The 23,323-nt window shown below is 44.5% G+C and overlaps 1 protein-coding gene and 6 non-coding genes across 12 annotated transcripts; 3 read left to right on the top strand and 4 right to left on the bottom strand.

Annotated features, from left to right (window-relative positions):
* Positions 1-633: 633 nt before the first annotated feature.
* On the bottom strand, positions 634-772 carry LOC121393002. Its single transcript, XR_005966433.1, has one exon. It is a non-coding gene; the product is annotated as a U8 small nucleolar RNA (small nucleolar RNA).
* Positions 773-3,307: 2,535 nt separating this feature from the next.
* Positions 3,308-3,446, bottom strand: u8. The gene has a single exon. It is a non-coding gene; the product is annotated as a U8 small nucleolar RNA (small nucleolar RNA).
* Positions 3,447-3,921: 475 nt separating this feature from the next.
* trnas-gcu lies at positions 3,922-4,003 on the top strand. The gene has a single exon. It is a non-coding gene; the product is annotated as a tRNA-Ser (tRNA).
* Positions 4,004-4,171: 168 nt separating this feature from the next.
* On the bottom strand, positions 4,172-4,243 carry trnaw-cca. Its single transcript has one exon. It is a non-coding gene; the product is annotated as a tRNA-Trp (tRNA).
* A 7,111-nt stretch (positions 4,244-11,354) lies between these two features.
* On the bottom strand, positions 11,355-11,426 carry trnap-cgg. The gene has a single exon. It is a non-coding gene; the product is annotated as a tRNA-Pro (tRNA).
* A 3,047-nt stretch (positions 11,427-14,473) lies between these two features.
* On the top strand, positions 14,474-14,555 carry trnal-aag. The gene has a single exon. It is a non-coding gene; the product is annotated as a tRNA-Leu (tRNA).
* A 271-nt stretch (positions 14,556-14,826) lies between these two features.
* On the top strand, positions 14,827-21,353 carry snapc2.L (small nuclear RNA activating complex polypeptide 2 L homeolog). 6 transcript variants are annotated; one of them, XM_041585210.1, is made up of 6 exons: positions 14,827-15,123; positions 15,716-15,922; positions 17,781-17,900; positions 17,992-18,060; positions 18,139-18,427; positions 20,654-21,348. In XM_041585210.1, exons 2-6 carry the CDS (start codon positions 15,728-15,730, stop codon positions 21,208-21,210), a joined length of 1,230 nt encoding a protein of 409 aa, XP_041441144.1. In that variant the 5' UTR covers positions 14,827-15,123; positions 15,716-15,727; the 3' UTR covers positions 21,211-21,348.
* The last annotated feature ends 1,970 nt before the right edge of the window (positions 21,354-23,323 follow it).

Below are 23,323 nucleotides of genomic sequence, written 5' to 3'. Positions count from 1 at the left end.
GGAAGAGATCACCTGACCAGAAATACTGCAGCTCTAACTGTAACAGGAAGTAGTGTGGGAGTAAAAGACAGAACTCTGTCCATTCATTGGCTCATGTGACCTAGCATGTAACAAATGGAATATACAATTAAAAAGTCTACTTTTTTTCTAATTACCATGTTCATTTTACAGAATTTGGCAGGTTATAAAAGTTTGAACACATTTCTGTGTTTTTTTTCAGTCATTATAGTTTTGCTATTGAAGGTGAGTTTAACTTCTCCCAAGGGACCTGTTATCTTATATTGTTACAATTACTTATTTGCTTACCTCAAAATTGTTACAAAAGTATCTTATCTACAGCTGTGGCTGTTCTGGGCTCTCTGTCAAAAGCCAATTAAGTTAGAAACTTTGTAGTTGAGCTGTCAAAAGAGGGACTGTCCCTCTAAAATCAGGACAGTTGAGAGATATATATATAATTTTTTTTTTTTTCCCCATAGAGACCTACATTGTTCGGGGTACAGTCTTCCTTTAAGATAAATTGTTTTAAAATAATCTTTGTATTCCAAAAGCCTGCTCAGTGAGCCCAAAAAATAATTTAGAGCATTTTATTAATTCCCAATCCAAGACAAGTCCTTGTTGTCAGAAGGTTAATGAATCAGAATGAGCCTGACTGGTTAGTGTTGTCGCACCAATCAGGACCGGAGTACAGAGTAATCAGCAACTCAGTCTCCTCCATTCATCACGTGCTGTTTCTCCCGGAGGAGGAACAGGTAAGGATTGACCTCACTGACAATAGAAATGTTATTGCCAATGACAAGGCCCAACTATGGAGGCCCCTACTTACCCCTGAGGGAGACGTTATATGAGGCAACACTCATTTATTTACAAACAAAGAAATACAAATACTTTCCAAATATTAAAATGTTAAAATTCCAGTTTTACGAAATCCCATAACGTCCCACACGTCAGTTTGAGTCGGTTGGCGGCCATTTTGGGTGGGGAGGCTCTATTCTTCCATAGGATTGTGGTTCTTTACATTTGGATTCCCGTCTATTGTCGGCTAGCCCCACCCCCTGCTCATTGTAACCAATCAGGCTCAGTATCTGGTTTCCTTTCATGACCAATAGACAGTGATACATTGGCACTAGTGATGTGTAGGGGGTACAACTCCAACATGTGCCCATTCTGATCCAACAAGGCACCTCTATTTATAGACCTCTATTTATAGACCTCTATTTATAGGCCTCTATTTATAGACCTGCCCCAGGAAGGCCGGACAGTGGGAATTTCAGTCTGAACCTGCCCGATAGTCAGTGTCAGACTGGGACACCAGGGGCCCACCCATAAACCTTAGACCAGGGGCCACTCTCAGAACTATTATTTTCTTCCTCTCCTCACTCAACCTCTCTTCTCCTCGTCTCTTTTCTTTACATATTAGAATTTATTATTTCATTTATTTTGCCTCTTTGTTCTCATGGAAATAAGGAATGGTCGTCAAATAGGCCAAATGTTTTGCAGCATGAGGGGCCACTGACACCTGGGCCCACTGGGAGTTTTCCTGGTATCCCGGTCTGACACTGCCGATAGTGATGTGTGGCCTGAAACCCACCATTTAGGGGCGGCTGCTGCATCAAATCTTCAAGTCACTTCTCATCCATTTATAGATTTGCGCCTGCCCCGTCCCTTTTGTGACATCACTGCAGGGCGGGTCTTACAATGGAGGAGCCAAGCCGGGAGCAGGTTGGGTGAGGGCAGAGTCTGGAACCGCAAATCACTGCTGTCCGACCTTTGGGTCCTACACATCATTAACTGGCATTTAGTGGTGTTAGATGACACTCTAAACACATACATAGCCAGCATCCCCCAGCTGACCTCTAGAGGGAGCCCAATCTGAGGGACATTATATTGAAAAGCTGATATTAGTGGAAATGGATCTGATAAGTTCACTGGAGTGTTTGCTGCTCACCTGGGGCCTTCACCCAAGAGCTCACAATCCTAATTGCTGATGGGGTTGCCACCTTTTCTGGAAAAAATACCGGTCTTCCTATATATTTATCTTGTTTCCCTATTAATAACATTGGGATCAACCATCATTTTTACTAGCCGGGCCAGTAAAATCCCAGCCAGGTGGCAACCCTACTTGCTGACCCTCCACCATGTACCCCCTGCGGCCACTGTAAACTGGTCCCCTGGGGTAGGTAGTGCACCTGAGTCCCGGGATTTCCCCTGCTGTCCCAGTCCAACTCTGTCCAGAGCAATAACATACCTCCCAACTGTCCCGTTTTTCGTGGGACAGTCCCGATTTTGACAGCTCAATCCGCAGTCTCGGATTGTGACTGAAATGTCCCGACTTTCTCTTTGATCTCCTGCACTGAACAGCCAGAAAAAGATACAACGTTTCTAACTTCATTGTCTTTTGGTAGAGAGCCCAGAATACGTGGCAGCTGCACTTAGATGCATTTATAGCAATTTAAGATATGCAAAGAAAGAAGTGTAACAATTTAAGATAAACAGGTCTCTTGGGGAAACTGTGAAATCGCAGCTTAAAGGGCAATTCACCTTCATTAGCAAAACTGTAATAACATAAAAACCACAGAAATGTGTCCAGCCTTTCATAACCTGCCAAATTTTGTAAAATGGACGTGGTAATTATGGGGTGCGGCCACAAAAAAACAGACATGGTCAAAAATGTTCAAGGATTTTGGTCCCACTTTCTATTTTCAAAATGTTGGGAGGTATGTAATTAGACCCGTCAGCGACCCACGTGTAGTGTGCTGGGCCCGCCTGAACCCGACCCACGGGGAAACCACCCGCACATCACTAGTGGGATCAGTTTATGCCTTTAAGGGCAGAGACACATGTGGAGATTTGGGGAGATTCAGTCGCCCGGTGACAAATCGCCTCTTCTTCGGGCGACTAATCTCCTCAAACTGCCTTCCCGTGGGCTACAATCTAAATCGCCGGCAGGAAGGCACTCGGAGAGCTGTTTTCCAAAGTCGCCCGAAGTGCAACTTCAGAAAACGCAACGCTAAAATCTGAATCGCCGGCGGGATGGCATTCGAAGCGCAGATTAGGGGGATTAGTCGCCTGAAGAAAATCGATTTTTTTTGCTGGGCGACAAAATCTCACCGAGGCTCTGCCCTAAATGGCAGAAGTAGACGTACAGCTACCCCTGTAGTTAGTGTATCACATCCTTATTGACACCCACCACTCTAACACCCTTGACAGAGAGAATTCTGGGAGAAGTAAATCATTAATAGTCCCTCCTTCAGCCGCAACTAAGCTTCAAATCTAATATTATTAACAAGAATGTGATCGTCAGTATTGAATCAGAATGATCCTGACTGGTTAGTGTTGTCGCACCAATCAGGACCGGAGTACAGAGTAATCAGCAACTCAGTCTCCTCCATTCATCACGTGCTGTTTCTCCCGGAGGAGGAACAGGTAAGGATTGACCTCACTGACGATACTGATTTCTGGGCTGCACGTGGACCTGCACCTACAGCGCTCTTGGATTAAGTTAAGGCGACGACTGAAAATCGCAACGACCGATCGTTTCCCTGACCGTCTTTAGAAATCCGTTACCACGTTGTGGGTTATTATCAAATCTTCTGCGCGAGTAAAACAATCTGCTGTTTTAAAAACCGATTATCTGCGCTCCCAGCAAGCTTTCATGGTATATTTGCATAGCCGCGCCCCTAAGGCCGGGCAGGAAGCCGCAGAATCCATTTTAGGTAAGGGCGTTCGGCTCAGACAATCCGCCATCTTGAAATAGGCTGCCATGTTATGCTTATAGATCTCTTTCTCTCTTGATTCAGGTTCTTCCAACACAGCGGCCGGGCTTGTGCCTGTTACACAATACAGCAATTAGAAATAGATGATAAGAAACTGCGCATGCCCAGGAGGCAATAAAATCTGATGGTGGAGGAAGTGTAACAGGAAGACGAGGTGGCCGAGTGGTTAAGGCGATGGACTGCTAATCCATTGTGCTCTGCACGCGTGGGTTCGAATCCCATCCTCGTCGGTAGCTGTTTTTATCCCTCTTACTTTTTCATGCTGTTTATTAGGATAACAGAAGTGCTGTATTGGAAGCAGCGAAGAGTGTCGGGATTTTTATGCTTTGGAATCTCATTAAATAATAAAGCAGACGTGTGGGGGAAAAATAAAATAATTTAGAACACTCAAAAAGATTTGACCCCGACGTGATTTGAACACGCAACCTTCTGATCTGGAGTCAGACGCGCTACCGTTGCGCCACGAGGTCAGCTGAGCTTTAGTGTTGTGAAAAGTTCTCATGATCCTCCACTGCTGTTACTGCTGTTACTGCTGTTACTGCTGTTACTGCTGTTACTGGTTCCAACATTAACTGGGGGAAGGGGGGATAGTTGTTCCACTTCAGCATGGCCGACCCTCCCCAAAGAAAACGTTTCTGTCCTCCGCATCCATGTTCTTGAGGGCAGCTGGTAAAACACCTGCCAAGGCCGGGGCCGGTATTACAAATTTACTGGCAATGCAGTTGCCGGTAATTTGTAATACCCTTTAAAAAAAAGCCCTCGGCCTGCCCCCAATTTGCGCTGAACTTACCATTTTTTGCACTGTTCTTGACATAGCCGCAATGTTGCTGTTGCGCCATGGACAACCTAAAGGTGGCAACCCTAAGCCCCACAGGGCACCAAATATTTCCTGTACCCCCAGTTTCTGCTCCCTCCACAACTTTAGGGACACATTTACTAAGTTTCGATTGGTAAATTCAAATTTTCAAGTTGTTTTTTTTGGTCAAACCTCACAATTTTGAGTTTAGAACCACCAATTCAAATCTGAGATTTATCATCCCCTACTATGGAAGTAATTCAAATTCGATAGGCCGCCACCTAAAACCCGCTGAGTTCATGTAGAAGTCAATGGTCCGCTGACCCATTTGAAGAAGTTAATTGCCTTCCTGACATTTGAGGGTTTTTTTCGGAGAAAAGCTCCATTCGAATTGCGTTCAAATTCGATTCTAGTTTTCGGGTCGGTAGCATTCGTTCGAATTTTAGATATTTTAGATGTTCGCGTTTTTTCATTCGAGGAAAACCTTTGATAAATCAGCCCCTCTGTGTTCATTTACTAAAGAGGGTCCATTCTGGCCATTTTGTGACATTTAAGAGGTGTTAAACAAGAACAGTGTAAGATGTGTAATGCCATTTCCTGATATTTAATAAACACAGGAGGAGCCCGGCGCACTGCAGCTCATACATAATCCCTTCTTCCTGGTCACTATCATTGGAATAGGTAATAGAGCAGTTGGGAGAAGGGATTCTCTTCACTATGGGAGAAGCAGACCCTGTGGTTCCCCCTGGGGTTGCCACCTGGCTAGTAAAACACCAGCCAAGGCCACCAGGGCCAGTATTACAAATTTACAGGCAAAGTAGCAGCCGGTCAATCTGAAATATCCTTAAATGTAGACCTCAACCCACCCACAAATCTTGCTTTTTACCTGCCTTATTGACCATCTATAACAGTGATCTCCAACCAGTAGCTCGTGAGTAAGGTTGCCACCCGGCCGGTATTTTACCGGCCCAGCCGGTAAAACACCTGCCAAGGCCGGGGCCGGTATTACAAATTAACGGCAATGTAGCTGCCGGTAAATTTTAATACTCCTAACAAAAGCCCTCGGTCGCCCCCAATCCGCTTGGAATTTATCTCTTTTCCTGTTTTCTGGCCAATCGCGTGTTAAGGCCACGCCCCTTATGTCACTGCACGCCCCTTTTATGTAACGGCCCGCCCATTTGCTGCCACCACCAGCCGGTAAGCATTGAATTAAAAGGTGGCAACCCTACTCGTGAGTAACATGTTGCTCTCCAACCCATTGGATGTTGATCCCAGTGGCCTAAAAGCAGGAGCTTATTTTTGAACTATTGCTCATGGGTTCAAAGGGTTGGAGATCCCTGACCTATAACGTTCTGTTGAGTCGTTGTTCCGCCTGCTTTGACATCATCACCCCTGTCACATCCTAATTTTCATAATGATCATCACTGACTCCAGGCCAGCTGGTAAAAAGATTTACAAAAAGTGGTAACCCTAGATCCACGGGGCCTGCTTCCTCTATAGTTACTCCACTGAGTAGAAATAAATCATGGGCTGTCATTTGTGGGTCTATTGGACCACTTAGCTTGGCTTCTATCTTGTGTTCAGTATATTTGAGATATGAGTATGATATTGTGTTTCTATAGGTCTTTATTACAGTTGGAGAGATGTTCCAGAAGCTTGATGTACAATGAGTGAGCTGAAGGAGACAGAACTTGTGTTGAGTAGTGAATGGAAAGAGATTACTATTGGGGCATAAAAAGGTAACGTCTAATAATTTTTGCACGGCATATGCACCTTGGGACGGGTTGTAAGAGCCATTTGAAAAGGTGCCATTGTCCAGCCACGATTGGTACACTGAGTAATAGGGAGAAAGTTTCTATAAATTTAGCATTTTCTCACATTGAATGTGGAATGTCTTTGAGAGGGGCAATAACTACATTTAGAGAGAGAGAGAGGAGTTGATCTCTACTTGTGGAGTATGAGTTTCTGAACCACAGCCGGTCTACCACGTACCTGAACGGAACCATCTCATTATATTCCTTGACATTCGGCAGATTTACACCTCTGTGTATTTTCCATTACAATCTGAGGATCCCAGTTCTAGATCATTTTTCCAAACAAAAGAGTGAGACATTTCATGTATTCCCTTGATATCTTTCAGTCTGATCAGGTATGGTAACATCTGTATGATACAAAAATACCATTTTTGATAGGTGGAGTTGGCCATGAAATGTTATCTTACGTTTGCCCCAATTTTGCAGGTCAATCTTGCTTCTGAGTAGGGAGGCACCAAATCCAGAATTTGGTTTGGTATTCGGCCAGAATTGATTCTTTTTTTCATCAGGATTTGGATTAGGCCTTGTGCCTGACTGAACCGAATCCAAATCCTTAAAATTCCACAACTTTTCGTCACACAAATAAGTAAATAAATTTAGTAGAATGTGCTTTAATAGTAGAGGGTACTGCGTTGGAGTTTAAGGTGTAGGCAATCTGGATGCACTCTTTGATCCATCCCGCTATCGTGGATTTGAATGGCTGAGCCCCTGCTTTTTTCCCCTGCGGGATCACCAAGAGGGAGTCTGAGGATCTTATGCGAAGGACTCTTTCAAGGTAGATCTTCAGACATCTCACCACGTCCAAGTTGTGCCCTCTATGTTCCATGTCGGATTTAGGATCAGGAAAGAAAGTAGGTAATATGATGTCCTGAGTGGTGTGAAATTGTGACACCACTTTAGGGATAAATTTATCTGCAGTTTTGAGCACTACTTTATCCTGAAGAAAGGTAAGCTTACCTTTCTCTACAGACAGGGCTTGAAGCTCTCCACCATTTCATGGACTGAATCGTAGTTGATACTAATTGTATCTGATGATGAGGTCGGAGGTAATTGTGGTCCCATTTGGACAAGAAGTTGTTTTGCAAAATTCTGACACGGTAATGGGCCCACTTCACACAGTCCACTGTAGAGATGATTTTTCCCAATACTCTCTGGCAATTTATTGCTGTTTGTACAGACCTGGTTCTGAAGGTTCTTATAGAATCCTGAATGTCCCGAATTTTCCTTTAGGGAAGTGAAAGATTGAAGTTTGTGGTGTCGATTATCACCCTCAGGAATTCCAATCGCTGGGTAGGGGATTTGATACTTTTCTCCCAGTTCTAGATGATCCTTTAGAATCTCTTTTGAAGCAGCTTTGATGAGGATGTTGTCTAAGTAAGCGAATAGCTGAATCCCCTGTAGCCTTAAGTTCGCTATGATGAGAGCCAGAACTTTTGTAAACAGCCTTGGAGCTGTTGCTCGGCCAAATGGAATAACATTGTACTGGAAATGCTCGTTTAGTACCTTGAAACGAAGGAATTTCCTGTGAGCTTCTTTTATTGGAATGTGCCAATAGGCATTCTTTATGTCTAACTTCACCAGTCATTTGGATCCACACATTGGGTGATAGCCTTCAAGGTTTCAATCTTGAAGGATGGAACTTCCAACTGTCCGTTTAGTGTTCTGAGGTTGAGAAGCATTCTGAGATCTCCATTCTGTTTTTGCCTGAGGAAAATGTGGGAATAAATTCCTGAAAATCTCTGATCTCGAGGAACCTTTCATATAACTCTGTCTTCCAATAAACTTCGAATGATAGATTTTAGAATCTAAAATCTTCGCAGATCTTGGTTTGTCTGATGAAACAAACTGATGAGGAAGGTTTTCGCGCAGATTTATTCTGTATCCTTTTGTTATAACATCTTAAATCCACTTGCTGGAACAAACTCGAGCCCACATTGTACTGAATGTTGTTAATCTTCTCTCCACATACAACGGGGCTCCCACTCTTTCATGATCTGGGCTTCTCAGGCTTAACGTTAGCTCCTTTGGACTGAAAGGACTTGTTCCTGTAGTTTGGCCTTTGTTTCCATTGCCTAGAGAAAGACTTCCCTGGCTTGTATTGTCTAGCCTCTCTATAATTTCCTCTGGTGTTTCTGGTTGGGTTTCTTTTATCCCTACGATCTTGTGGAAGAAGATTTACCGGCAGCGCCTTGGAAATGATTTGATCCAATTCTGGTCCAAATAATAAGTTCCCCTTGAAAGGAAGGCTACATAAATTATGCTTCGATTGAGCATCAGCATGCCATTGTCTTAACCATAGTCCTCCTCTAGCCACCACCTAGAGACTCATGGATTTAGCTGCCAACTTTATTGATTCTAGAGAGGCTTCTGCTGCAAATTCGTTGGCTACTTTGACATCCTGAAGTAACTCAACCAGTTTATCTGTTCCATCGCAGGGCGGGAGGGGGTTAACCCGTTGTTGCCCACTGCCGTGTTAAGGAACAGGAAAGGTAAGTTCTGAGCGAATTGGGGGCGGCCAAGGGCTTTTTTTTTAAGGGTATTACAAATTACTGGCAAATACATTGCCGGTAAATTTGTAATACCGGCCCCGGCCTTGGCAGGTTACTTTCCGGCTAAGCCGGGTGGCAAACCCTAATACTGACCCGAATCCTGGATTTGGTGCATCCCTAGTCCAAAATGAAGTTAACGCCACTGCCAAGTATCATATTGGTGGCCCCACAAGAAGTCGAGCCGTTGAAGAAGTTCTTCAAAATACATTTGTTTTCATTATCATGAGCATAAATGTTCACTATTAGATATGTCACATGTCCCTGCTTCATCCTTATTAATCAGTAATGTCACACATCTAGTTATAGTTTCATATGAAGCTGCTATTGTGTTCTGAGAAGTAAAGTTGAGCTTTTGGCGCCAGTGTTTCCTGTAAAACCATTATATAAGTGTTCTCTTGTTTAATACTATCTAACACATTTCTTCTTTTGAAACTTTCCCGGAGAATAGAATTAAGTTGGTTAGACATTGCTAGAATTTTTTTGGACTATCTGATCAATAGTGTCAATAAATGGTCTGTCCCAGGCAGAAAACGATGTTCTGTGATGTAGTCTCCTGGAAAGTTGTTTGTCGAAAGGGATGTTTAACTGGGTGGGTGGTACGGCTGGAACTTGAGTCTTAACGAATAAACGTAATATAACTAATGAGAATTATTTTTATATTTTATTAAACAAGAAGCTCAGTTGAACCTCAGTTCTATTGCGGCTTTGCCAATGGGGCAGGTATTCTAATGAAGAAGTGGAGAGGGGAACATAAGGGGGGGAAAAGATGGTGGATCAGTGGTAGAGCAAGGACACAAGAAGGATAGCATATGTTGCTTTGTATTAATGGTTCATACCAAAACATTACATGGAAAAGTCCCAGAAAAGCCATATATATGAGGAGTATTTCCTGGGCCAGTGAAATGGGGCCAGTTATGGTTCATTTTTAGAATTCTAGATTCTTGTGGGGCATTAAAGTAAGCTGCTCGTCCCTAATTTTGTCCAGTATTTTCCATTTTGGTTGAGTAAAAGGAATTTACAGATCGGTGAAAATTCTTTGTGTTTTCCTCTGGGTTCTTTCTCTTTGGAATGGAGCATTTTCCTATTCCTGTCTCTGGAAATCCTATCATCTTTCTTCAGTATTCCGGCATGTCTATAGTTTTTTGTGCTATTCCAACTTGACCTCTAAAGGTTGAGTTTCTGTGTTCTTGGCGTCCTTGATGCTAGTCAGTTGTTGGCCCAGGACTTGTACAAGATCTTGAATCGGCATGGTCTCTGGGGTGTCCAGTGGTGGAGTTGTTGATTCTTGTTGAGAGGAGGTTTGCTCCGGAAAGGTTTTTTGTCTTTTGTTTAGTGAGCCATTGAGGCATGATATTGGGTTGACCCCGATCTTTTTCAATGGGTAACTTAGTGGTAGTTAAAAGAAGGTGGCGTTCTCTGTAAATCATGGTCCCCTTACAGCTTCCCACAAGTCTGCCCTCACTTCTATAAAATAATCAGACTCATCAGACTCAGCATAGGCCTCTGCGATTGTGAAAAGTCCACCTTCCCTATGACTGGTTTTGCTCCAATTAGAAGGCACCTCTTACTGATGAGGAAGTGGGGGTCTCTGATGGTAGAATCACCTTCAGTGATGGAATGGCGCAGTCTGCTGGTCTGATGTGGTGGCTTCTGGGGTTGCAAGGTGAGGGAGGCTTAAAAATTATAATATTTTGCCCTCTGGCTTATCCTGTAGCTGTTCAATTGAGTATTGATATGTTGGCTTATATGATTAGCTTAGATGGTATTGGATTTTGGTGCAGTAGTGGGAGCCTTGCTAAAATGCAGCCATCTCTTGTGCTCTTCCCCCTTTCCTCTTGCCTGGTTTTGACTTTGATCCTTGTCATCTGCCATGACCTCTAGCCTATCCCCATCTCTTCCCTGCCTGTACCTCATGTTAGTGGCCTATTCTCTGGAGTCTTCACGTTCCTTTGCTGCACCCCAAAACTAAAGACTAGTGTGAGCAATGGCTTTATTTCACTCCAGCTGCCTCCCAAGTTCCCTCTACAACCTACTCATCGAATCTCCTGCCCACTCCATGACACAACTTCATACCCTTTAGGTCATGACCCCACCTTATTTACATGGTGACCACAGCCCACTCTACCAGTACTGACCCAGACAGACCCATCAACACTATAGTGCTCACTGCCATGTGAACTAGTGGAAATGGCACAGAGGTATGGATCAACTGGAAATCTGACATAAGGCACCGGGGCCCATATACTTCTGGTTATGCTACTGTTGATAAAGGGACCCCAAAGATACTTGTACTTTTGTAGAACTTTATATGAAGGCAAAGGGCCCACTAGACTACACAAGGATTAGTTGATTTATGTTACACCGATCCTGTTACTGGTGGCAGCGAGTAACTACAGAAGAGACAGTCACCTTTCAAAATACTGGGCTCGTCCGGGATTTGAACCCGGGACCTCTCGCACCCGAAGCGAGAATCATACCCCTAGACCAACGAGCCATGTGACTGCTAGTGTCATAACCCTAATAAAAGGGCTACACCTCCTTGAAGGCTGATTTATATTAGGATTAGGGGTGGGCAGGGCAATTTCTTTATGGGGGGGTGCCACAGGGCCACATTTGGCCCTAATATATGCAGAAGGACTTGAGGACCAATTTCAGGCAGACTTAGAGGAACCTTGCACCCCTTTCATTGGTTGTGCTCTAGATGCCTTTAATAATGATGAAACAGAGGTGCAGAGATGTAATATGAGATATAGACTGATAGTGCTTTCACTGATTAATCACTTGCCACTTACTCTAGGAGCAGCAGCACTATGGGGGGGGGTTAAGGGAAGTGCTGATTGGTTGGTGGGGCGGTGTTATACAGAGAACATATATATATAGTGAATAAAGTACCCCCTATTGTAAAATATAAGGATATTATAAGTCCGAGTATTTTTATACAGGTCATGGTAATCCTTGGTGACTTATAATGTGCTCATATTTTACAACAAGGGTTACGTTATTTATTATAATACACAAGTTTTAGTGAGTCATGTGACAGAAATTACATCATTACTCACCGTTTATAACTGATGACATCATTACTCACCGTTTATAACTGATGACATCACTACTCACCGTTTATAAGGATATAATTTACAATAAATTCATGACTTTAGTGCAGGGGTGCCCAGGACGTCGATCGCGGTCTACTAGTAAATCGCGGTAATGTTCCTGGTAGACCGTGATCTGGGTCCCGGCTGGGCTGAAGAGAGGAGCAGAGCTGCTGTTTCCAGCAGCAGCAGTTCCTTACAGTCATCAAACTCCTCCCATTCATCACACGGCTCCACCCCCATACCAGGACCTCCTTCTTTATCCAGCATCATGCTCCTCCAAAGACTCCTTTCAGTGGCTTCTTTCTTGCAGATGGCGCAGCCCACCTTTCCTATTACCACAACTCCGCATTCGCTAACGGGTATGGCTAGCGTTGTCACTCTCTCTTTGCCCCGCTTTCCTCGAATATAGCCCCGCCCCTCCCTCGCACTGCGCTGACGTTCCCCTGTCACTCTCAGAGAGCCCACAGTCCTTTCCAGACATTTCCACCCCTTTCCCTGGTGCGGAGAGAGTTGTGAGCAAGGCCTATAGCCCCAAATCCCAGAGCATCATGAAGACTACTACAAGGCTCACTCATACCCAATAACAATGACCCCCTTCCACCTGGTTGAGAGATAAAGTTGGACCTGCACACCAGCTGGCCTTTCTTTGTGGATCATAATAACAGTGGGATAATAGTCTCTGGGAAGGGAGTGTGACTGTGGGATAGCAGGTATAGTAGGGAGAGATGTGTCTATAGTAACAGTGGATAATAGTCTCTGGGAAGGGAGTGTGACTGTGGGATAGCAGGTATAGTAGGGAGAGATGGTGTCTATAGTAACAGTGGATAATAGTCTCTGGGAAGGGAGTGTGGCTGTGGGATAGCAGGTATAGTAGGGAGAGATGGTGCCTATAGTAACAGTGGATAATAGTCTCTGGGAAGGGAGTGTGACTGTGGGATAGCAGGTATAGTAGGGAGAGATGGTGCCTATAGTAACAGTGGATAATAGTCTCTGGGAAGGGAGTGTGACTGTGGGATAGCAGGTATAGTAGGGAGAGATGGTGCCTATAGAAACAGTGGATAATAGTCTCTGGGAAGGGACTGTGACTGTGGGATAGCAGGTATAGTAGGGAGAGATGTGTCTATAGTAACAGTGGATAATAGTCTCTGGGAAGGGAGTGTGACTGTGGGATAGCAGGTATAGTAGGGAGAGATGGTGTCTATAGTAACAGTGGGATAATAGTCTCTGGGAAGGGAGTGTGACTGTGGGATAGCAGGTATAGTAGGGAGAGATGGTGCCTATAGAAACAGTGGATAATAGTCTCTGGGAAGGGAGTGTGACTGTGGGATAGCAGGTATAGTAGGGAGAGATGGTGCCTATAGTAACAGTGGATAATAGTCTCTGGGAAGGGAGTGTGACTGTGGGATAGCAGGTATAGTAGTGAGAGATGGTGTCTATAGTAACAGTGGATAATAGTCTCTGGGAAGGGAGTGTGACTGTGGGATAGCAGGTATAGTAGTGAGAGATGGTGTCTATAGTAACAGTGGATAATAGTCTCTGGGAAGGGAGTGTGACTGTGGGATAGCAGGTATAGTAGTGAGAGATGGTGTCTATAGTAACAGTGGATAATAGTCTCTGGGAAGGGAGTGTGACTGTGGGATAGCAGGTATAGTAGTGAGAGATGGTGTCTATAGTAACAGTGGATAATAGTCTCTGGGAAGGGAGTGTGACTGTGGGATAGCAGGTATAGTAGGGAGAGATGGTGCCTATAGTAACAGTGGATAATAGTCTCTGGGAAGGGAGTGTGACTGTGGGATAGCAGGTATAGTAGGGAGAGATGGTGCCTATAGTAACAGTGGATAATAGTCTCTGGGAAGGGAGTGTGACTGTGAGATAGCAGGTATAGTAGTGAGAGATGGTGTCTATAGTAACAGTGGATAATAGTCTCTGGGAAGGGAGTGTGACTGTGGGATAGCAGGTATAATAGGGAGAGATGGTGCCTATAGTAACAGTGGATAATAGTCTCTGGGAAGGGAGTGTGACTGTGGGATAGCAGGTATAGTAGGGAGAGATGGTGTCTATAGTAACAGTGGATAATAGTCTCTGGTACCCCCTCTTGTAAAATATAAGGATATTATAAGTTACAGAGGAGTTTCATGACCATATAAAAGTACGAGGCCGAAGGTCGAGTGTTTTTATACAGGTCATGGAACTCTGAGGTAACTTCTAATATCCTCATATTTTATAACTGGGGAACTTTATTTATTATAATACAAAGATTTCAGTGAGTCATGTGACAGAAATGACATCAGAACTCACCATTTATAACTGATGACATCAGAACTCACCCTTTATAAGGATAAAACTTACAAGATATTCATGGCTTTTGTGTACTATTTAGACACAATATAGAGTCAGAGCTGACTGTAGATCAGTAACTAAGAGAAAAGTACACAGCTTCATGTAAGGTAGCGTGGCCGAGCGGTCTAAGGCGCTGGATTAAGGCTCCAGTCTCTTCGGGGGCGTGGGTTCGAATCCCACCGCTGCCAAGACATTCTCTTTTTTTTTTTGCACGGTCTCCTTTTTAATTTAACTCATCTTGCCCAAATAACAAACGAATCATCTTAAATTTGTGATAACTATATAGGTTTAGGGATGCGATTTACTAGTGACCGAGCTGCTCAGCTTTTAATGATTCCCATAAAAAGAAGATAATATATAAGCCAAAAAAGCACGTGTTAATAACTTCACTTCCGCCCTTAGTTTATTGAGCTTCACTGCCCACTGTATACGTAAGAACGAAGCGGTGGATGCTGGGGAAAAGATCACGCTCGCGTTGAACTGAGGCTGCGCAGGAGCTTTGGGAACAGTTCGTCAAGCGCGGGACACCTGGGCACGGTGGGAAAACTCTGCTTTTAATGATGCCCATAAGCCGATTGGAAAGAAACGACAAAAAGCACGTGTTGACTTCTCCACTTCCGCCCTCAGTCTATTGAGCTTCACTGCCCACTGTAACCGTAAGAACAAAGCGGTGCACGCTGGGATAAAAAAAATGCTGAACTGAGGCTGCGCACGAGCTTTCGGATCATTTCGTCAAGCGTCGGAGACCTGGGCACGGTGGGTATAAATCGTGCAGGTCACATGAGCGAGGGGAGCCTATTACCGGTGCAATGCCTGAGATTGTCAGGTCACCTCTCCCCCGAGGTAACTGATGGCAGGCTGGGCGGGGCTGTGATGCGAGAGGGGTGGATCGATTACTTGCTGAGATGGCCAATGATGTGTCACGTGCTATGACGTAACAAACGGCGATTGGTCGATCGCCACGACATCTCCGGGAATCCCGCCTCGTTTTCCTAATATGGAAAACCATGCATAAAGGGACAGCCCTTAAAAAAAATAAATAACAAAAAACAGGCTGTGTGGGTTAAAAGTGGTGGTTCACTGAGAGGTGTTTACTTGGTGCTGATTGTGTATTTGCTTTCAGGGGTATAAGTGCTCTGTGTGTAATGTTTTGTTTCATTCTTGTGTAGCATTGCTTCATGGCTGCTCAGAATCTAGTGCAGTCTGCAGCGTGCATCCTTAATAATTAGGCCTCAGTTGTCATTAGTGGGAGCAGGGTGGCCGCATTTAATGTGAGGGGTGTTGGGGGCACAATGCTTTTGTATGTATTAGTAGATATTGAGCGTATTTCTCTGTTCTTCTATTACAGACCCTGTGAGACATGAAGCCCCCCTCACGCAGGCGTTCAGCTCCAGTCAGGTATGAAATCAGTGGCCTGGGCCCGACCCTGAGACGCCCCCCTCCCCAGCGCTTGGCCTGGACCTTCAGAGAGAAACACGAGTTGCTCAAGGGCCTCAAGTTCCACAAGGACAAACAGGAGCCTGAGATACTTGTCCAGGGCCGGAGCCAGTCAGAGGTGAGGTCTGGTACCATGTGATACAATCCGACACCATCGACCAATCAGCTCGTCACGTTTTGATCATTGGTTGCTGCTAAATTCTGTGATCATCAAGGGGCAATGTAGCAACAGACACAAAGTTACCCCTAGCAACCGTTCAAACAGCAGCCTGTGACTGTGGGTTATCAGAACCCGTGTAAACTATTGTGTTTTGGGGAAAAGGTGATTAAAAAATAACAAATAAATGACTTCCCTGGTCACTTAAAGCAGACATTTTGTGTAAACAAATAAGAACGTACCAGTGCATTATACTCTTTTATATATAGAAGAATTTTACTTAAAAAAAGTAGTGTTTCAGGCTTATTGATTGAATATTTCTGCAAAAACCCTAATAATCCCTCCTTTCTCTTCCACTTCCTGCTCCCTGAATTCTCAGGCTGTGCACTCAGCTCACTGCACTGTAGGACATGAACCAATCAGCAGCTAGCAGGACCTGATAGGGAACTGAAGCCTGTCTGTGCTTGTGTGACTGCAGGGCTGTGATTGGCTGTCCCCCTCCTACTATGCTTCTGGCAGGGACACGCCCACCCCTCATTTGAAACTGGGACCAGAGAACATCTATAGGGAGCTCCAATAAAGGGGCTATTTTTAAAGATAATATTAATTTTCAGCACCATGAAAAAGACTATGAAGATTTTCATTCATCCTGGTCATGGTATATCTAGTATAGGTAAATCTATAGGATTTACCTATACTAGATACACCGTGTAAAATGAACACCATATATCACTTATAATTGCCTACAAAATTAGTTTTTTTTTATTTATCCTATATGTCTCCTTTAAATAACAGCAGTGCAGGTAATTCCCTACAGACTTGATACATTTACACGCAGACTATGCAGTGTCAGGGTTTATCTTTGATTCGCAGGGGGCATGTCTGCATAACTGATAGTAATGACCCCCTGTTATTCTGCAGCCTGAACAACAGCCAAGTGCAAATGTATGTTCATAAATACAAATATTTAGACATTTCCTCTACTATAGGTTTTTAACTTGCAATCCACTCATTGGCTGGCTGAGTTCAACGGCTCCCAAAACTTGTTACACGTTAAAGTGATGGATTCTGGGACTTACACCACCTCTGATTTCTTTGATGGGGTCACAGATTTATCTGGAACAGGGGTGTAACTACAGAGGAAGCAGACCCTGCGGCTGCACGGGGGCCCAGGAGATATAGGGGCCCCATAAATAGGGTTGCCACCCGGCTGGTAATTTGCCGGCCTATCCGGTAAAACACCTGCCAAGGACGGGGCCGGTATTATAAATTTACCGGCAATGTAGTTTCCGGTAAATTTGTAATACCCTTAAAAAAAAAAAAAAAAAAAAAAAAAAAAAAAAGCCCTTGGCCTGCCCCCAATTCACTTAGAACTTACCTTTTTTTCGGCCTTCTGGCCATCGTGCAACATGGCTCCGCCCTTTCATTGTCACTGCACGTGGCTCCGCCCCCTTTTTGCATCACGGAACACCCTTTTTGTTCCCGCCATCCGGTAAAAACTTTGAGAAAAGGTGGCAAGCCAACCCATGAGTAGGAGAAACAACAGCCTGCCAGAAAGCAGTTCCATCCTAAAGTGCTGGCTCTTTCTGAAATCACATGACCAGACAAAATAACCCAAGATGCACCTACACACCAATAAAATGAAATAATTTGCTGTGGGGCCCAGTAATATCTAGTTAGGCCACTGATCTGGAAAGCAGATAGATGTGGAAGCCCAGAATCCACTTCAGTTTATTAAACCCCCCAAATGCCTTGTATAAATGCAACTGAATACTAATAGCCATTTTCACCAATACACACACATTTTGACCCAATTCAGGTTGCCGCGTACATTTCCTGGCTGCGAGGACGCGCTGCACGGGAGGCCATACAGACGGAATATGAACGTTGGGTGCATAAGAGGAGATCTACCTGTAATCAAAGTCCGGCTCCTATTGATGTAAGGCAGAAGAGCTTGCACTTACCCATCAGTATCCTCATATTTTCTGTCCATTGTTTGAATTTCAACCTGTTTATTTTCTGTTGTTCAGCTGTGGACAGATATGGCAAGTACCGTGTCGGAACCTGTAGAAGAAACTTTAACAGCAGCTTTCTCCCAGGTAATGACGACCCCTACCCTTTCCCCTTCGCTGTCCTACAAAGTGGGGTTTATATTCACAGCCATGTTTCTTTCCCAGATGTTGACGATTGCAGCCACAGAGCCCATCAGCCTCAAACACTCGATCCCTAGCAGGTTGCCTGGGGGGGAAACCCAGCCTGCACCTCCAAATGAACATGGAAAATCTCAGGGTTCAGCCGAAAATAGTCAGAGAAAGGAACCCCAAGCGGAGGCATCCGGCCTTTCAGCTTCTCAGTCCTCTTTGCCGGCAGATGATGCCGAAGATCAGTGGACCGGGCTGGACTTTGAGAAGATTTACAAGTACCTGTCGAAAGCTGCAAAAGGGGAGGAGCTGCCGATAATCTCCAGTATGGGTAATGATGGGAAAGGGTGGTGATTGGCTGCCCTATACGGGTGTGATCACCTTCTCTTCACATAGTTAGGTGCCCATAGACTGGCAGATATCGGCTGGTAAATCATTGGATTGGCATCTGGGCCTCCTGTGTAGGGGACTAACATTGACAACTCAAAAATTGAAACCAGGGCTTTTAGACAAATACAAAAGGTCCTCTGCACTCATTATCAATATATTTAGGGCGTTAAAGGACAAGGAAAGGCTTTCAGTACATATTGCCTTATCTAATAGAGGGCCACAGTGTGTACCTGATCGCTAACATGATTTTTATAAAAAATCGCTCCTGTCTTCTGTAGTGCGGTCTGCAAGGTATCGATATTTTTCCGTTCTCTGCGTCAACATTGTCTTTGGGGTGACTTGATAAAGATGCCGCTGGCTAACTAAATGAGCATGCGCCAAAACTATTCGTCCTCCTGGACGCGAGCAAGTCGGGAAACGCAGCGCTGACAGAATCCTCGCTCGGTTTGTGCGTCACCATAGCATGAGGACTTCACAATGCGCATGCACCACCTTATGGTCTGAACAACTGCGTAGAATCAGCAGTCGTGGTGCAGGGGCGGAGAATTCTGGGAATTTCTATCCTGGAACTCTGCAGTTTTTTTTTATACTGTAATCAGACAAACTGAATAAGAAATAACAGATTTACAAAGTATGACACCATTGGAGGTATGCATATCACTGAAGATTTATTCATTAAGCACTTTCCTTGTCCTTTAAAGGAACAGTTCAGTGTAAAAATAAAAAACGGATAAATATATAGTATGTTCAAAATAATTTTTATAATGTAATGTAATGCAAAAATGTAATGTATAAAGGCTGGAGTGACTGGATGTGTAACATAATAATCAGAACACTACTTCCTGCTTTTCAGCTCTCTAACTCTGAGTTAAGGTGCCCATACATGGAGAGATCCGCTCGTTTGGCGATGTCGCCAAACGAGCGGATCTCCCTCCGATATGCCCACCTTGAGGTGGGCAATATCGGGCTGATCCTCGCGAACGGGCAGTCGGATCGCGGGACTGCATCAACGAACAGATGCGGCCGCGATCCGACGGGATTTTTAGTCCCATCCGATCGAGATCTGGTCGACTTTCGGCCAGATCTCGATCGGGGAAGCCCGTCAGGGGCCCCCAAATACGGGCCAATAAGCTGCCGACTCGGTCTGTCGGCAGCTTTTATCGGCCAGTGTATGGCCACCTTAAGTCTATAAGGGGGGCCACATGGGACATAACTGTTCAGTGAGTTTGCAATTGATCCTCAGCATTCAGCTCAGATTCAAAAGCAACAGTTACGACCCATGTGGCCTCCCCTCAAGTCACTGATTGGCTACTGCCTGGTAACCAATCAGTGTAAACCAAGAGAGCTGAAAAGCAGGAAGTAGTGTTCTGGCTATTATGTTACACATCCAGTCACTCCAGCCTTTATACATTACATTTTTGGCTAACTAACTATATTAGATACATTATTTATTTTGCACAGCCTATCTATTTACCCAGTTTTTATACTTACCCTTTAAGACATTTTGTGCCTTACAGGAGTGGTTAACTTTTAATATGTTATAGAATGGCCAATTCTAAGCAACTTTTCAATTGGTCTTCAGTTATTTGTTATAGTTATTTAATGACCCCATTGAAAACACAAATGCTCTGTAATTGGCTACAAATATATTGTTAATTTTTATTACTCCTCTTTCTATTCAGGCCCCTCCTATTCATATTCCAGTCTCTTATTCAAATCAGTGCATGGTTGCTAGGGGAATTTGGCCCTAGAAACCAGATGGCTGAAATTACAAACTGGAGAGCTGCTGAATAAAAAACTAAATAAGTAAAAAAAAACACAAATAATAAAAAATGAAAACCAATAGCAAATTCTCAGAATAGCACTCTCTACATCATACAAAAAAATTAACTCAAAAGTTTCCCTTGTTTGAAACCAGGGCTTGTCTGGGTATTGATAGAGCCAAGAAAATGACAGTTTTAGAGGAATTTCAGTCCTTGTGTTTGTTCAATGACCTTTCACTGGTCCCAAGGCTGATCTCAAAGTCGACCCAAGACCTGAATTTGGTTCACACCATTGATCAGCCCAAAGAAGCAGATCTTTATAATCATTACCCCCACTGTTCCCACAATATTGACCCAACCGCAGATGTAAGATTATCTTTTTTTTTCCCCCTCTACAGAATCTGCCGTACTTCTCTGTCTCCTTCACTCGCTCCCAGACCAAGTACATGTGCTTGATTGGCAACCTCTTGCTTCTTTCCTACGTAAAGCCTACTGGAGCCTCAACTCAATGGCACAATCCTCCGACCCTACAACGCAGGAGAGTCCCAGTGATGGGCAGGAGGATTCATTCAATGACCCGCCCAGTTCAATGGGCCACCAGTCCAATCAGAGCGCAGTCGGTGACCATTTGGGAGAGAATCCGCCAAATGATAAGGAGAACTCAGTAGATGCAGCGAATGACAAGTCCAATGAGGACAATCTATCAACTCCCAATACTCCATTGGATGATCAACATGCTCAGGAAAATCCATTGTGTGACCAGCCCCCTCAAGAGAATCCACTGGCTAAAAAATCCACAGGGAAGGACCTTTCTGCTTCCAATAATTCAGAGGGGATCCCAACCAATCAGAATACAGCGGAGGACCAAGCCAGCCCTAAATGGAATGAATTAAAGTTCTGTCCCTTAAATCCTTTCTTGATCCCTTTGGATCTCTTGAAGCAGAAGGAGAATTAAGCCTATGGTGGTGCCCCTTTCTGAAAACATTCCCTCTAAGCTGTGCTTCTCCTCATATGTATTTTTCATCCATGTCCATTCCTTATTGTACAGAACATGATGCACTTCTATGTACTAAATAAAATGGTATTTATTGTGTGCTATCCGTAGTGCCATGTACCAGCATAGTAGAGTATATGATTAACTGCACATGGGTGGGTTCATGTTGCTTTATTTCCCCATATACCCACATACAGGTATGGGACCTGTTATCCAGAATGCTCGGGACCTGGGGCTTTCTGGATAACGGATGTTTCTGTAATGTGGAACTTCATACCTTAATCTACTAGAAAATCATTTAAACAAAATAAACCCAATAGGCTGGTTTTGCCTCCAATAAGGATTAATTATATCTTAGTTGGGATCAAGTACAAGCGGCTGTTTTATTATTACACAGAAAAAGGAAATCAATTTTAAAAATGTGGATTATTTGGCTTTCCCTAATTCTGAGCTTTCTGGATATTGGGTTTCCGGATAATGGATCCCATACCTGTACATATTGTTCCTTGTTTATATCTTTATACTAGTTCCTATCAACCAGTAGTTAGTATGCGCTTAACAACAGCCAATGCCTTGTACAGCCACCCCCCCCTGTACCTACTTTACAGGTATGGGATCCATTATCCGAAGATCCATTTTAATAGAATAATTTACATTTTTAAAAAATTATTTCCTTTTTTCTGTATTAATAAAACAGTACTGTTTGCACTTGATCGCAAGTAATGGGAACTTCGGAACTTTCTGAATCCTGCTGAAAATGGCAAAATCCTGGATTCGGTGCATCCCTACTAAGGAGCAGGATATTGCGAGTGTCACAGTTTGCTGTGTAATTACCCCAGGGGTAGGTTATTGCTGCTGCGGTGTTATTGGTGTTAATCTGCAGTTATAGAGTTGCCCTCTCACCTATAAAAAAACCTAATGAGATATTTATATGCCTTGTGACTAATATGCAATCTGTTTATATGCAGGCTGTACTGGTGTCTAGAAAGCCTTACAGTGAGCAAACAAATTGCTTATTAGCCAGAAATTGTCATGTGATTTTCCATCATTTGGGTTGTAAAAAGATGGTCACACTAGGGAGGAGGGTATTGTGTCCGTGTCACTGATGAACCACTCGTGTCCTGTTACTTGTAATATTCCTACGGGTTTTATGCCAGTCTTGCCTGTTAACCCCCATACTCTGGGCACCTGGACTCAGGGCCACCAATAGAAATCACGGGGCCCTGTACAAAATTTTTTCCCAGATTCCGCCCACTCCTGGGCCACACCCCTGATTCACCCCAGCCAAGGCCAAATTTGTCAAAACCCCACCTACTCCCTGGCAAGCCCCACCCCCCTGGAACCCACACATTGCGTGTTTCTATCTCGCTCTGCCAGTCTCTTGTCTGCAGTTCCCCCTGTGCCAGTCTGTATGTGGCTATTAGCGGGTACCAGTGGCAGATACTGGGACTGTGTGGGAAACAAACAAATATAAATTCCCAACCCAGGATTGATTCCCTTTTTCTTTTCCATTTGCCGCCACTTCCAGGCCCCACCCACTGCACCCAAACTCTTTTTTCCCTCCCTATCCAGAATGCAGTGTGGACTGTTCCCACCAGGGTCGGACTGGGGGGCCCGGGGCCTACTGGGACTGCTGTCCAGGGCCCCCCGCCCCCCCTCGCTGCTGCCCCACGCCGGCACACATGCGCAGACGGAGCAGCACGCAGGCTAAGTTTTTTTTAAAATATATATATATATATGGGGTCTGGAGGAAGGAGGGAAAGGGCGAGACTGCTGGCTGGGTATAGGGACGGCTCCCAGGTGAACGACGGGTGGTGCAGCCAATGAGTGGTAGGTGGGCGGTGCGGAGGCATAGCCAATAGAGCTGGATGTAGCCCTGAGGGAGGTAGTGCGCGCCATTGGGTACAGGCCTGATAGGAGCGCTCCGGGGCCCGGGATTATCACTCTCCTTTAAGGGGGGCCCGGCTCTTTTGAAAATTGCAGCACTGCCGGGCCCCCCTTCAGGCTTGGGCCAGGTACACTTGTACCCCCTGTGCCCCCCTGATGGCGGCCCTGCCTGGATTATTCCCTTTGG

The sequence above is a fragment of the Xenopus laevis genome, chromosome 3L (assembly GCF_017654675.1).
Source record: "Xenopus laevis strain J_2021 chromosome 3L, Xenopus_laevis_v10.1, whole genome shotgun sequence".
Lineage (NCBI taxonomy): Eukaryota > Metazoa > Chordata > Amphibia > Anura > Pipidae > Xenopus > Xenopus laevis.
The sequence above is the reverse complement of the archived record's forward strand: the minus strand, read 5'-3'. Positions and strand labels throughout refer to the sequence as shown.